At 40.8% G+C, this 16,351-nt stretch overlaps 1 protein-coding gene across 2 annotated transcripts in view; it reads right to left on the bottom strand.

Moving 5' to 3' along the window:
* Positions 1 to 214: 214 nt before the first annotated feature.
* COLQ (collagen like tail subunit of asymmetric acetylcholinesterase) overlaps positions 215 to 16,351 on the bottom strand; it is a 41,673-nt gene continuing 25,536 nt past the window's right edge. Inside the window, exons 10-17 of one of the 2 annotated variants that reach the window (XM_083578096.1) lie at positions 16,155 to 16,190; positions 15,149 to 15,229; positions 11,956 to 12,052; positions 10,253 to 10,392; positions 8,950 to 9,069; positions 7,212 to 7,335; positions 4,734 to 4,836; positions 215 to 2,496 (exon numbers count right to left, since the gene is read on the bottom strand). In XM_083578096.1, the coding sequence (XP_083434222.1) occupies positions 2,427 to 2,496; positions 4,734 to 4,836; positions 7,212 to 7,335; positions 8,950 to 9,069; positions 10,253 to 10,392; positions 11,956 to 12,052; positions 15,149 to 15,229; positions 16,155 to 16,190 (771 nt within the window). In that variant the 3' untranslated portion in view covers positions 215 to 2,426. The remainder of the gene's footprint in view (positions 2,497 to 4,733; positions 4,837 to 7,211; positions 7,336 to 8,949; positions 9,070 to 10,252; positions 10,393 to 11,955; positions 12,053 to 15,148; positions 15,230 to 16,154; positions 16,191 to 16,351) is intronic. The other variant, XM_083578097.1, reaches the window with a different exon arrangement.

Genomic DNA, 16,351 nt, shown 5'->3' with positions numbered 1-16,351 from the left:
CTGCTGAAATTAAGAGTGGAATTAAATGATGTCCTGCTGAGCTCCATGGACTTACGTTTCCTTAAAATTCACAATACTGTAAGTAATTCAGATAAGAAATATCCATCCCACTGTCTTTTGTTTTTAAAACTCTTACCACATTACTTTAGCATAAATCTGCATTCACACTGTAATCCACGCACCTATCCATGTGGTAAAAACGTCTGCATAACTGTTGGTTTTACTTTAATTTTTATTATAATTGTATAATATTTTTCTTATTCAACCCCCATGGAAGTAACAGAACATAACGATTGCTGTTGTTATACATGGGTTCATGTACTTCAAACAAACATTTTAGACCATTAAAGAAAAGGAAAACAGGAATATTGACAGATATGAAAAGAATGTCCTATCTTAATTATCTTAAACCTGAATCCACACGTCACTGTATGAAGAATTTACTCAGAGGTTTATCTAAATTTCAGGTAACTTCCACATGTATCTAACTCAGTATACTTCCAACATGAAATTTGCTCTTTAGTATCTGTTAGAAAGGAAATCAGTAATTATCTCAAATGCTTTCAAAGATAACATAACCATCTCTGACCAATCCACTTGGAATATATATATATATATATATGCATATATACATACAAAATCTATACAACATGTAATCTGAATAACACGCTATGGGATGACTCCTATCGGCTATACAAATAGGAATATATACACAAGTGGCTGCGTTCACGTTAAACCATGGTTTAGCACAACAAACAGAAGCTGGAACGATCCTGAGCAAGCTTTGGGCATGTGTGCTTTCCCTCCCCTCTCTACCTTCGATTAGCCTGAGGGGAGGATTTCAGCAGTGATTAATTTCAGTTCCTCTTAAACTCTGCTTGTTCTGGAATATGAACTGGAATATGAACCCAGGGCAGTTTCAAAAACCACCCAAACTCAAACCATGGGTTATAAAGCTGGCTTGTTTAAACTAAGCATAGTGCAAACCACAATCCCCAGTCCACGTGCAATGGAAATCTGAGATTAAGAGAAAGTACCTAAACACTGCTGAAGTCCTCCCTCAAACCATGCAGACAGAAAAATGGAGGGAATGTGTGAACCCAACAATCGCCTGGGCTCATTTCAGCTCATGCAGGTCACACTAAACCATGACGATGTATGAACGTGGCCAATAATCCTAACTGTTGTACAAAGCTGAGACTGGAAAGCAATTTCTAGGTAGAAACCTGTAGAACTGAGTATCAGGTACATGAGAAAGCAAGTAACACTTCCTGGCGTAACAACTAAAATGAAAGTTGATGGTAGCAGTTTTGCAACAATAGTCTCTAAGGCAATTCTAAGCTTTTCAAGGTGCAAACCTCCATTCTGTTGCATAATTCAGAATACAGATTTCAGGCATATTAGACACAGGATATAGTGTTATAAGTCTAAGAACTTGGCAGGAACGTGGTGTAAGGGGCAGTAGGACTTTGTTTTCGAGAGCTTGTCCCACATGAGTCAAGCATCCCAAAGTAATAATCTGACGCTGAAGAATTCATTATATACAAGTGTTGACTGCCTTTTGAATTCTTCCATTTCAGTCACTCTCGATATATTTCAATCTATTTACATCTCTCACATGGTTCTACAATTTCTGTTTCTAAGGCTATATCCACTTAACCTGGGAGTACCTTCAAGCTGGCATACATAGAATTGCAATGTAAATAAAGCTAATCAGTTCCTCGATCGGGTTCTCTTCCAATTAACTAAAGTGCCATCCTATGCATCTCTATTCAGAAGTAAGTCCCAGTGAGTTTAATGGGACTTAGCCCCACATAAGTGCTCATAGGATTGCAGCCTAATTGCCCCAAGCCACTATATACAAACCCGGGACTTCTCACTTGAACACATGATTGATTCATGCAGCTAAAGCATGTACGAAGTTCACATGGTAATGAAAAAAAACAACCATAAATAGTCCTTATAAACACTGCAACCAGAATATGCTTTGTGTTTATACTGGAAAAAATATTTTTTAAAAAAAACAAAAACACCCGAAGAGCTTATCTGTAGGACTAGGAGTGCCAAGTTGAGGTATAATTGTGTTTTTATGAAGTAACAGTATTGAAGTAAAATACAGTATTCCAGTTATTTGGTTTTCCTGTTGTAAAGAGGAACTCCTTTAAGCAGCCATGGAAAAGGTAAGTCTTAACTGTGAATGTTGCGTGACATTTCTCTACTAAGACAGGATTCAGTGGTCCTATTTTCTTCCAGTGTGAGCCAATTTAAAAACACATCTCCAATCACCACGAGCAGCAGGACATTGGTGTTTTTTTTATCATAGAGATGAGTTGCTTGTCTATTGCTCAGTCTTGGGTTGATGGTAACATAGCACCTGATGTATGGATGTTGTATGTGGGATACTCACATATTACAGGGCTCACTTTTCATGTAAAGTATCGACACTCTGTAGAGTCAATATTGCAAAACGAAGTGCATCGTAACTTTCCATAAGACCTAAGACAGAAGATGAACACACACCAGTCATTATTACACATGACACTTTTTTTACCAGTTGATTTTTATATCTAATTTCTATCAGGGCATCCACAAATGGATTTTGAACACAGCGTTTTGCAGCGAGGCAAATACGTTAGACAGAGGAATGTTGGAAAAAGGCTGCGCAGAGACATGATTTGCGGCACAAAATAAAGTACAATTTGCAATAACATTGCCAACTGAACACTTAATCAATACAGTCCAATATCAAGCTTTGTTTTAACCTATATCTCATTATGCATCCAATTAACTGAATGCTCAAAGGGCAATATGAAGTTATTTGCAGATTCACAAAGCACAATTATCACAGCTGCTGTCATGTCTGAAAATTTTATAACCCTGAAATAAAGGCCTCAATTTTCAAAATCTTGACCAAATATCAACCTTTAATGTGTATATATTTTATTGTTGCTTTCCTAAAATGTCTGTTTATCGAGTCCCATTGATGTAAAAGGTGCTGTAAGGAGTTAAATTACATCCTGAGAGTTAATACAGAAGAGGGTTTGCAGAACTGACTCTTGTGCTTTCTTTATTCCTGCCAATTAACACATTACTCTTTCAGGAGCCATGAGAACTCTGCAGATAATTTCATTTGCAAATGGAATGTTTCCTGTAAGGTCGTAATGATACCTGACAGCATGACACAGCTACAGCTACTGCAGGTAAAATACTGCTGACCAGAAGAAGCTATTAATACCAATGCATGCACGTCAGATTACAAGCAAGCAAAGGCCTCAGCTAAAGTCAGATTTACATCATACATTTAAAGTGCATGGCTTGCCCCAAAGAATCCTGGGAACAGTAGTTTTCTAAAGGTGCTGGGAATGGTTATTCTGTGAGGGGTGAACTACAGTTTCCAGGATTCTTTGCGGGAAGCCATGTATGTATGGTGTGCATGTGACGTCAATATCCTGCTGGACTAAAGAGAAGCATGACAGCTCTGTACCACACGAATATGTTTTTAGCTCGCTCCAGTGTACAACTGATGGCTAACAGCAACCACAGCCCTAATTAGCTCTTTTCTAATTCAAGTGCAGACCCCATGGGTGCCTAAATCGGGTGGGGAGAGAATCTGCAAACAGTAGAGACATCCAAAAGGTAAAGGTAAAGGGACCCCTGACCATTAGGTCCAGTCATGGCCGACTCTGGGGTTGCGGCGCTCATCTCGCTTTATTGACCGAGGGAGCCGGCGTACAGTTTCCGGGTCATGTGGCCAGCGTGACTAAGCCACTTCTGGCGAACCAGAGCAGCGCACGGAAACACCGTTTACCTTCTAGCTGGAGCGGTACCTATTTATCTACTTGCTCTTTGACGTGCTTTCGAACTGCTAGGTTGGCAGGAGCTGGGACCAAGCAACGGGAGCTCACCCGTTGCAGGGATTCGAACCACCGACCTTCTGATCAGCAAGTCCTAGGCTCTGTGGTTTAACCCACAGCGCCACCCGCGTCCAATAGAGACATCCTACACTTGCACAGAATCAAAGGTGGCCTCTACATCTGCTTCAGTTAAAATTTATGCATCCACGAGTCTCTCATCACTCTTGGGGATATTCCCAACAGCATAAGGTAATTGTAAGTAACTAGCTTTGGGTGCATGAGAGAGAAGAGTACTATGATGGTGGAGCCTCCTCTTCATTCTCAGTTTCCTAGAGATGCCAAGTGAAACAAATCTCATGCATGAGACCTAGGTCTCCCTAGGTCTTTCTAGCCAGTGGTTTCTTGAAGTCCCACGGTGGGTCATATCTGCGGAGTTAGCTACTGTGTCCCAACAGCTTTAGTACCAAAGTACCCACTTCCTCAGAATATTTCTACCCCATCTTCTACCTGCCCAATTCTCCTCCCCACCAGGTAAAACAAAGGGAGATTGGATCATCATCATTGAAATGACCACTGGGAAGAAGGGGTGACCATAGAGAGGCACAGCCAGTTACTTCCCTACAACTATTAATTCAAGGTGAAGAGGGATCCCTCCCTTTGTCTCCAAGCAACCACAGACAACATGTGATTGGGGCCACAGGAATCATCCCCCCACATAAAAAAAAACCAGTTTATGCTCCATCCATTGGTTCCTGGTGGAGCAAAAGAATGAAAACAGACCTTTGCCTCCATCTTCCTTCCCAGTCCAATCTTTTGTGGATTTTTAAAACGAATCATACTCTCCCATGATGTGACAAAAATAACTTAAATTTGCCTTACCCAGGGAGATATGTTTTGCAAGTTAAGTATCCAAAATCTTTCCCATCACACTCTTCTACCGCTTCGTGTCGGTAGCCGTCTCCACAATAAGCATGGCGACATTCTAATAAACCAGAAATAAAAGAGAAAGGTAAATAAATACATAAATGGGGTTATTTGCAGCTGCTAGCTAGCTCCTTGTATGTCAGAGGACAGTGTGAACTTTCTTCCACATCACCCATTAACTCCAAGATTAATTAGTTTGCTTGCCTGTGTATGTTTACAAAACTATCTGTTGAAAAGTAAAATAACAGCTCTTTCCCACTCAGTGAAAGTAGCTTTTCCTGAGTGTTTGGTGCTTTTTTTATATATAAAGATATTTATTAAATTTCCAAATTTTATACAAAAACAAAAAAAAATTAAAAACCCATACAGTTCACATTACTTAATTTTCAATAACATATTTCCCCGACCTCCTCGTACCTCCCCTTCTTGTATTCCAATTCAAATTATTTACTCAGCAAATCCTTATCTCAAAACATTGCAGCTGAAAACCCCTTAATTTCAATCCAACATCATTCAACATTCTTTAATTTTACAATATTTCTGTAAATAGTCCTTAAATTTCTTCCAATCTTCTTCCGCCGACTCTTCTCCCTGGTCCCGGATTCTGCCAGTCATTTCTGCCAATCCCATACAGTCTATCATCTTCATCTGCCATTCTTCCAGAGTGGGTAAATCTTGCGTCTTCCAATACTTTGCAATAAGTATTCTTGCTGCTGTTGTAGCATACATAAAGAAAGTTCTATCCTTTTTTAACACCAACTGGCTGACCATGCCCAAGAGAAAGGCCTCTGGTTTCTTCAAGAAGGTATATTTAAATACCTTTTTCAATTCGTTATATATCATTTCCCAGAAAGCCTTAATCTTAGGGCACGTCCACCAAAGGTGAAAGAATGTACCTTCAGTTTCCTTACATTTCCAACATTTATTATCGGGCAAATGATAGATTTTTGCAAGCTTGACCGGGGTCATGTACCACCTATATATCATTTTCATAATATTCTCTCTTAAGGCATTACATGCCGTAAATTTCATACCGGTGGTCCACAACTGTTCCCAGTCAGCAAACATAATGTTATGTCCAACATCTTGTGCCCATTTAATCATAGCAGATTTAACCGTCTCATCCTGAGTATTCCATTTCAACAGCAATTTATACATTTTTGACAAAGTCTTGGTTTTAGGTTCTAACAATTCTGTTTCCAATTTAGATTTTTCCACCTGGAAGCCAATTTTCTTATCCAAATTATAAGCCTCCATTATCTGATAATAATGAAGCCAGTCTCGCACTTTATCTTTTAATTTCTCAAAACTCTGCAATTTCAATTTGTCCCCTTCTTGCTCCAAAATTTCCCAATATTTTGGCCATTTAGCCTCCATGTTAAGTTTTTTCTGAGCCTTAGCCTCCATAGGTGACAACCACCTTGGGGTTTTATTTTCAAATAAATCTTTGTATCTTATCCAAACATTAAACAATGCTTTCCTGACAATGTGGTTTTTAAATGCCTTATGTGCTTTAACCTTGTCGTACCACAAATATGCATGCCACCCAAACACATTATTAAAGCCTTCTAAATCCAAAATGTCTGTATTCTCAAGAAGCAGCCACTCTTTCAACCAGCAGAACGCTGCTGATTCATAGTAAAGTTTAAGGTCTGGCAGGGCAAATCCACCCCTTTCTTTCACATCAGTTAATATCTTAAATTTTATTCTGGGCTTCTTGCCCTGCCAGACAAATTTAGAAATGTCTTTCTGCCACTTCTTGAAACAGTCCATTTTGTCCAAAATTTGCAATGTTTGAAATAAAAACAACATTCTAGGCAATACATTCATCTTTATAACTGCAATTCGACCCAACAAGGAAAGCTTCAAGTTTGACCAAATTTCTAAGTCTTTTTTCACCTCCATCCAACATTTTTCATAGTTATCTTTAAACAAATTCCCATTTTTAGCTGTCATATTAATCCCCAAGTATTTCACTTTCTTAACCACAGTCAGACCTGTTTCATTCTGAAACTTCTCTTTTTCAATCAGTGTTAAGTTTTTCTCAAGAACCTTAGTTTTTAACTTATTCAATTTGAATCCTGCGACCTGACCAAATTCTTGAATTAATTCTAAAACTCTTTTAGTACTAGATTCTGGCTCCTGTAACGTCAAAACTAGGTCATCTGCAAATGCTCTCAATTTATACTGTTTAGCTCCGACCTGTATACCTTTAACCATCCGGTCCCTTCTAATCATATTCAGCAAGACCTCCAGGACCGATATAAAAAGCAAAGGGGAAATTGGGCATCCCTGTCGTGTCCAGTGTTTTGGTGCTTTTTTATCCAGATCATATGTGGAAACAGTGAAGTATATGAATTAGGCTTTCCATTTATCTGAGAATCCTTGTGTATATTAAAGCAAGAAAACAAGAATTGGTAACATCAAACGTACTTATACAATCATCAGTCACTATGTTATTGCCATCATCGCATTCTTCACCATCTTGGAGTACCCCATCTCCACAGGTGCTGCCATCTTCCAGCGGGTAGTCCACAGGATAAAAAGGCGTGAGCTGCTGGAATAAACACGAAACAGATACTTGAGCGGAACTATAAACATCTTGGAGAAGGAGGCACCAAAGGAACATGTGATTCCTGTTCTCACTTGCTGAAGATTAGGTGTCTGCTCCTGCCACTTCAGCCAACTGCACAATCCCCTGGAAATGTTTGTGTCAGAGTCCTCACAGCTATAATACGAATACAGCCAGAACCTCTAACAATTTACATCCAAACCAGAATGCAAACCATTTTATTTTATGGCAGGTCTTTACTTACCCTTGAGGAGTTCAGTGAATTTAGGTTGAAGAGGGTGTATTTTAAAATCCTTTCCTTTCTTTTACATAGCCCGCGATCACAGAATCATGGACCCTCAGGACTAGCAAGGACGTAATATTGCTGATCAGTCTCTCCCTTAATTGCTTCAGTCTTAAGTATGAGGTGAAGAAACGTACTGTTCTGCAGTCTGTATCCATTAACACTGATTAAGGAGTATCATAACAGGACAATGGTTTTTGCACTTTGTGCTACAGATAAGCATGGGATATTTATCTACACAATTCTGAAACTGAAGAGTGCAATCCCATGCGTGCTTACTCAGAAGCACACCCCACTGTGTACAAGGGGACTTTCTCCCCTGTAAGTGCATATAAGATTGCAGTTGGGCAGAGAAATCGCAGGCAGGATAGTGTGGTGGAGTGAAATGGCATATAATTCATCGCATCTGAAGTGTGTGTATGTGTCAGGGTGTGTGTGTGATTGAATGAATGGTGTAGCTGATGCTCCTGATCCTGAAGCCTGTTGGAATAATGAAGGGAATTTGAGTCCAATGGATTCTAGGCCAGGTCTGACACATACACCCCCAATTGCTAGATGCCTGTTTCAGGGCCTACTGCTGGCAGAAATAGATTTATGCCCACAGAGGTGCCCTCTGCTTTGCTGGAGGAACTTTCTGCCAGCAGAGAGTGTTCTCTGCCCCATCCTAACTCCCTCCAGCCTGCAGAACTGGGGATTAGGATCGCCCTGCAAACTGCCCTTTCACATTATACAGATATACATGTATAGCAGATTCTCAAGTGTCCCTATTTTCCAGGGACAGTCCTGAATTTACAGAAGCTGTCCGAGTTTCTGATTTGATCCCAGAATGCCCCACTTTCCCTTAGGATGTCCTTATTTTCATTGGAGAAATGTTGGAGGGTGTAGAGTTATCCAACCCCTGAGCCGTCTGAAGGCAATCCTGTATAGGGAAGGTTTTTAAAAAATTGTTTAATGTTTTATTATGTTTTTATATATGTTGGAAGCTGCCCAGAGCGGCTGGGACAACCCAGTAAGATATGTGAGGTAAAAATAGTAAAATGATCATTATGGAATGGGACATCCCTATTTTCATCAGAGAAATGTTGGGAGGAGGGGTATGGTATAGACCACTTGTTTTGTTTATGCCTGCCATATTCTGTTCAGTGATATTTGCTTTTTCTGATATATATTCGGGGGGGGAGGGGGATTGAGAGTTCATCTGCTGCAGAAATTCACTTCACCCAATAAACATTTTAAACATAATTTTTTTTAGTTCCAATGGAATGAAATGCTTACAAAACTTGCAGTATTTATCACTTATTTATTTACCTACCTACCTGAATTGGAAGCCATCCAAAAGTATCTTTGAAATACAAAGATCTCTGATCTCTACGAAATGCTAGGGCGTTTTCTGTGTTTAACCTGTCCAGTTCTTCCTGATTATTCACTACAAAAATCTGGAAAAGAGAAATAAAAAAGTAGGAGTCGGAGAAGACACAAGGCTGCCGCAAACCTACTGTAGGAGAGAATACTAAGTGGCGATGGAAATTTAGAGACCAGTTCCAAATCTGAAGGGTTTGCATTATCTGAAACTTTCCCCGTTGACCTCAAAAAACCACTTGTAATTAAGCGGAATGTACTGTTTGCTCTAATCAAGGGACCAGGAACCCGATACTATGAACACACTCCACTAATAATGAAAACCAGGGGCTGGGGAATGAATCGTCCTCCACATGTCACTGAACTCCAAGTCCCATCAGCCCCCACCAGCACAGCAATAGTGTTAGGGATGATGGAAGCTTTGTCTGACAAAATTTTGAGGGTGGCAGATTTCCTAGGCCTAGCCAATACGTAACCAGTGTTGCTATCTACCCATCCTCATGTAAGTGAAAATAGAGACTCTTTTCCATAGGTAGAATAAAAAGGTAAAGGGACCCCTGACCATTAGGTCCAGTCGTGGCCAACTCTGGGGTTGTGGCGCTCATCTCGCTTTATTGGCTGAGGGATCCAGCGTACAGCTTCCGGATCATGTGGCCAGCATGACTAAGCCGCTTCTGGCGAACCAGAGCAGCACACGGAAACGCCGTTTACCTTCCCGCTGGAGCGGTACCTATTTATCTACTTGCACTTTGACGTGCTTTCAAACTGCTAGGTTGGCAGGAACAGGGACCGAACAACGGGAGCTCACCCCGTCGTGGGGATTCAAACTGCCGACCTTCTGATCGGCAAGTCCTAGCCACCCGCACCCCTGTAGGTAGAATAGACTTTGAGAAAAAGAATGAGGGAGAGAAGTGCTCCATGTCTAGAAGGTGAGAGAAAACAACCTCCAAAGTTTGAGACAAACAAAGAGGTAACTTAAGCAATCAATTGTTTTAAATTGTTTAACTCCGGAATTGACAGGGGGAGGAGGTAGTTGTATCATAGTCACATCCCAGGCACCATTCCACAGTTGCCCGTAAGTTAAGGAACATGGGATCTGCCCGATACCGAATCAGACCATTGATCCATCTAGCTCTGTATTGTCAGCACTGACAAACCCACAGCAGCCCAGATCAAGTTGACCAAAGCGGCTACTTCATGCCAGCGGTCTGGATCCGTTAACACAGTATGCCCATATCAACTCCTATCAACCTCACTTACTGCAGGAACCTTTGAATAAGGCTGTCCAAACAGTGGCTCGTCATAGGGTGGGATATTCCCATTTTGCGGAGCGTTGCAGAGACATTTTCCTGGAGGTCCAGGAAGTCCTCTCTCTCCTTTTGTCCCCATTGTTAGTTGCCCTAGAAAACATCAGATTTGACACGCAAGGTAGTTGCTGAAATAGATAAAGACATACTGAAAAGGGAAAATCGAGTCCCTGCCTGCGAGCTAAACGTCTCATATTGAAAAGCTGTCTTTGACTCCTGTAAGCTTCTTTGGGGGCTTGTACAAACACTTGTCAAATATTATTGGCCTTCCAACTTCGGGGGTGGTTGTATATTGTTTGCCATCATTGTTTGATTTCCATGGTTTATTAAATTAGTCTTTAACTTAGGATGTTTCCAGATGGATGTTTATTGTGGAATCTGTGCTCTTCATGCATGCAAGTTGAGTCATTGGCATTTAAATGCCAACCCATTAAACCCCCTCCACATTAACTTCAGACTGATCCTTCTGCCCTTTCCAGGGGAAATCCAATAAGTAACGCACACACACTCAAACCCTTTAGCAATGACCCACTTGCAAATTAAACCCCCATCTGGAAGCACCGTTATCATTGCCTTTTAACAAAAGACCAGGCTATGTGAATGAGTGGGTAACTATTTTGGATCTCAGCAGAAGGTTTGCAGAGAAACTATTATTTATGCTCAAGGTGGTATTTGGGGCAGTTCAACATGATCCCACTTTCAATACTATTTGTATCTGCAAAAGTTTCAGGGTGGGCATACTGCTTCATTTCCAAGTTCTGTTCCATAACTTACTGCTGAAATCCTCAAACTTTTCAAACCACAAAAGTTCCAGTTTACTTTTTGTCCCACTTTAATTGTTCTGTAATGCACCTCTCCAGGTGGTAATAACATGAAAACAATCTGGAAGCATCGGAGAGCAACTAATGAAGTTGAAGTGTATGTAGATGGCTCAGTTTAAATCCACCTCTTATTCACTATTATTGAATCAATGGCATGTCCATTCCCACCAACACATCAAAGGCAACAACTAGGACACCATCTTTCTGATTTTTTCTTGCGAGAGGATGGCAGCCATTTTGGGCACTGAGGTCTCACGTGATTTCGCACCACAATACACCCATTTTGGAGCATCATGAGAGATCACAGTGCCCAAAATGGCCACTGTCCTCTCATGAGAAAAAACGGGATGTCTTTTTTTTTCAGGACACTGGTGGGGTATGGATTGCTGCAAAATACACCCACAAAACACCACCAGTCAGGGGTGCAAACTTAAATAAAATATTGGGGGGGGGGAGCCTCATCCTGCATAATCAATCACATGACATGGTACACACACATCCTTTGAATGACAATGCCCATCAACTGGGGGGGGGCAGCCACCTCAAATATTTTATTGTGGGGGCAAAGGGACCTCGGCCCCTAGGAGTTGGCTCATATGACACCAGTCTAGAAGGGCCTTATTTCAGGGTGCAAGGGGTAGTTGAGAGCAAAAGAAGTCCAATCATAGTGCAGGAAAAGCCCAACCCCACCCTAAAACTTTATCTTAAAAATGTGTGATTCCCCCCTCAGCTAGTGGTTCGGCAGAAACCTTGTGGACGCCTTGTGAGGCAACTCAATATGATTCAATTGAAGGGGGAAAGGGAACGAGCGGCCATTTTGAAAGGTCTGCCTTACCTGTTGCCAAAGGGCCTGGTGGACCAGGCTGACCAGGGGGGCCAGGTCTTCCAGGTGGGCCTGAGGCACCAGGAGGTCCTATGTCTCCCCTTTGTCCCTAGTATATAAAAGAAAGAACTGTTTCTTTATAACATTCCCTAACAAGCTAATGTACTCTGTTGTAGCGCAAATTCTATGGCTTCATGGGTCGAAACAGCGTGCCCTTCAACTACACAGAAAAGATCGAAATGCCAAAATTGCAAATTAAATCTGCAGGACCTTATACATATTATGGCAAATCCATGCATTTCCCCAACAAAAATATATATAATAATATATAAAATATTACTGAACGATCCCATAAATTTCCAAGTTCTGCACATTTCAGAATGGCTTATTACAATGGAACCTCGGTTTTCGAATGTAATCCGTTCCGGAAGACAGTTCGACTTTCGAATCGTTCGAAAACAGAAAACTCAATACGGAAGCCTCAATACAATAGGGAAACTCAAAACAAAAGTTGTGTGGCATGTTTGGCTTCCGAAAATCATTCAAAACCCGGAGCAGTTACATCTGGGTTTTCAGTGTACGAAAGCCAAAACATTCAATTACGAATGTGTTCGACAGCTAAGGTTCCACTGTGCTAGGACTACACCAAATTTTCAGAGAGAAAAATTGTGAGGAAATTTCTTCAAGAGTAGGGATGGGCAAATCTATCAATATTGGGTCCCGCCCCCCCCAGTTTCTCGCTTTTCCAACCTTAAGTTTAATTCTCCACAATTTACACTCTGCCCCCCTCATAAAATTCACCAGCATTTTACTGTGAATTTCTGTTGTTTGTGATCATTATCACCACCGCCACAGTGTGGCACTTGTAAGGTTGAAACCGGCAGAGTTGCACAGGCCAGCCTTGGCGTAACTGTAACTGAATGACTGGAGCCTGAGAAGACTCCTCATGAACCTGAAGGAGTCAAATGAGCTAAGCAAGATGGATCTCAGAATGGAAGTGGAAGTAACACCTTCTTAATTTAGCTGCCACTGCAGGCATTTTATATGGGGTTGTCAGCTGGCTCTGGAGAAAGGAAATGACTGAGTAGGTGAAAAGTGGCCCCTCTTATTACAAACAGCTATGTACACACGGCACTCGGTTTTTCAAAACAACATTTGGACTTTAGGAAATTCTAGGCCTGTAACAGAATCAACGGGAACAAATCGGCAAACGTATTTGTATTCAGCTACACCCTTAACAAAAACACATGTAATATTTTCTGGTTATTGCCATGCTGGGCCTGGTTTCTCTTGCTGAAAGCGTACGCAAAGGTTTTTGCGCTAGAAGACATCAAAGAAAGTGATCGCCTCACAAACAATTATGTTTTCTAGAAGACATCCACACTTGTAAGAACATCAGAACAGATGCCTACAGGACGTCCGCTCCTCCATCAATAAAAGTTTTTCAAGCAAAATATACTGCTTTATTTATTTTGTAGCTCTTACCAAGAGACTCTTTCTATACTGAATAACTTTATTGAGTGAACTTGGGTGTGCTATTAGTATGTGGGGCCACCACAAAGTAGGGCAGTTGTTTTGATACTTTTGGGGGACTCTCTAGGTATGCAGAAGTATATATGTTTGTAAATTTAAGCATCTCTCTGTGTGTACTGTGTATTAAGGGGAGCAGAGTAGGCATGGTAGGGGAATTTGACTGAGGGAAATTTATTTTCTGAAGCTAGAATTTGCTGAAGCAGGAGTGTCATCATTCTTCGAAAGGTCAAAATTATGAAAGTAGAAAACTTTGCCTTCTGGGGAGAAAAAACTAAGAGAACCCCATAATATATTTTATTCAGTAACGTCTCCACTGCTTTTTTTAATTCCTTCCCAACGCAAATGGACATTAAGGAGTGGTTCAAACAAGCATTTCCCCCTTTCCCAGCAATCTCCAGATTAACCACTACATAGAGAAAAATTTTGTGTGAACCAGGACTACATAGATATAGTCACTGCTCCTTGAATTAATGATGGTATAACCAAGTTAGATCTATTACATTTTCCCTTCTAGATGCATTATTTCTGACTGCAGATCATTTTACATTCTACAATTTCTTAAGCAACAGTGCTGTACTGTACCAAGATATTAATGCAATATTCTAGGGTATAGAGATGTGCTAGCTCCTTGGTCCATGGTCCACCTTTAAGCATCGCTGCTTTTCACTCATTAAATATCAGTGTTTTTGTCCTCTGCCATATTTCTGGATGAAGCAGTCTTTATCTGTTCTGAACTGACACCGTATATTCTCTATTTCCTCCTTTCTCAGCGATATTATGCCCTATTATGAATCATAATCAGATATCCTTGTTCCTTTGCATGGCATTTAATACAAGTGACAATAAATCTGGCCTGTTTTTTTTTTAAATAGGATGTTCAGCAGATCCAATTATACATCCAAAAACGTAGAGTCTAAACTAAGGATAGGCAAATCTGTCAATTTTGGTTTCTCCCATTGTCTCATTTTTATTTTATTTATATATATATATATATTATTAAATATTCTGTTTTACAATTTGAAATGCTCATTTTACATCTTTAAGATATCAATAACTTCCCTTCATCTCTTCCCATGGTTCATTTTACATATCGTAAATCCCTGCATATTTTACAAAAACTATACCATTCAGTATTCCATTACTGGATCCATCAAAGCTTATTTACACTGTTGAATTTACCTTAATGCTGCCAGTGCCATTGTTTCATTTTTACTCTAAGTTCAGTTTCCTACATTTCCACATCTGCATGTGATCTTAAAAAAAAAAGTCTAAAGAATTAACCAGCATTTTAGTGCTGATTTCCCCTAATATACAATTTTTTTCTATGTAATGTTGCCTAATATCCTCATTTTTGCAAACCAATTTTCCCAGGTATAATGCATTTTTGTATGCTATTTCCACTAATATACACATATTAAATGCACGCTCAGCTGTAGAATATGCTTTTTCTTATCCATCTCTCAGCTAAAGAACTCCATTGCAAAATGTGGAGATTTTTTAGAGAGATGACTGTGTTGAAGTTTGAGTACTGTTTCAGAAAGTGTGAATAAGATAATATTCATCTTTACATGCCAAATGAACCAAATTCATCCCTCATCCCTTGCTGAGACACAATCCACAGACAAAATATTTTCGGAAACAGATTAAAGCAAATACAGTACAGGATTCCTACTTGTTTGCCTCTTTTCCCTGGTCTTCCAGTTGGACCTCTGTGTCCGGATGAACCAGATTCCCCCTTTGGGCCCATTTCTCCCTTAACGGGGATGGAAAGGACAAAGAGAAGAGCTTTAGCACAAATATATTTACTTGGTTATTATTTACAGCCCAACCCTGGGCAGCTTCCCATCCGCCTGAGAAGGAAGAGCTTTGAAAGGGTGGACCAGGCAGCTGACAGCTTGCCGGATCTGTCCCTTCAAACGTAAAAATTGATCCAGTAGGCTTTCTGTCTTTCAAATCCAAACCTCCTCAGGGAGCCCAGATGGAATTCATGAAAGGGCCGAATCTGTCCCTAAGACATAGTTTTCCCCACACTTATTCACAGATCCAGGCAGCATAAACCTCATGCAGAATACATTTCACTTAGGAGTCTTGACAATGCAATGTGTATGTTTTGAGGTGTAAGTTCCTCTGAGTGAAACGGGGCTTATCCCCTCATAAGTGTGCACAGAAAGTATACCAGAAAGTTAAGTGGGAGTAGGTAAACGTAAAGGGACCCCTGACTACTAGGTCCAGTCGTGGCTGACTCTGGGGTTGCGGCGCTCATCTCGCTTTATTGGCCGAGGGAGCCGGCGTACAGCTTCTGGCGAGAATGTGGCCAGAATGACTAAGCCGCTTCTGGCGAACCAGAGCAGCGCATGGAAATGCCGTTTACCTTTCCACCGGAGCGGTACCTATTTATCTACTTGCACTTTGACGTGCTTTTGAACTGCTAGGTTGGCAGGAGCAGGGACCGAGCAACGGGAGCTCACCCCGTTGCAGGGATTCGAACCGCCGACCTTCTGATCGGCAAGTCCTAGGCTCTGTGGTTTAACCCACAGCGCCACCCGCATCCCTAAGTGGGAGTTACCTCTGAGTAAATCTATGAAGGATTGCACTTTTTAAAGGCTTCCCAAATATTAATGCCAACATAAGCCAAGCAGGTGGACAGCCTGAGAATTTCTTGCTTCCTATAGACATACCTTCTGCCCCAGCATTCCAGGGAAACCTATGTGTCCCTGCAAGAAAAATGTTGGGAAAGACACAAGTTAAATTGTTTTCTAACGAATCCCTTTGAGTTTCGTATAAACACAATAAGAAAGAATGTGAGTCACTGATTCAGTTTGATGATGATGATGGTTGCAATTAGAAAATAAAATTAAAATAAATCACCAGGAAA

Source organism: Podarcis filfolensis, assembly GCF_964270895.1.
Source record: "Podarcis filfolensis genome assembly, chromosome: 12".
Lineage (NCBI taxonomy): Eukaryota > Metazoa > Chordata > Lepidosauria > Squamata > Lacertidae > Podarcis > Podarcis filfolensis.
The sequence above is the reverse complement of the archived record's forward strand: the minus strand, read 5'-3'. Positions and strand labels throughout refer to the sequence as shown.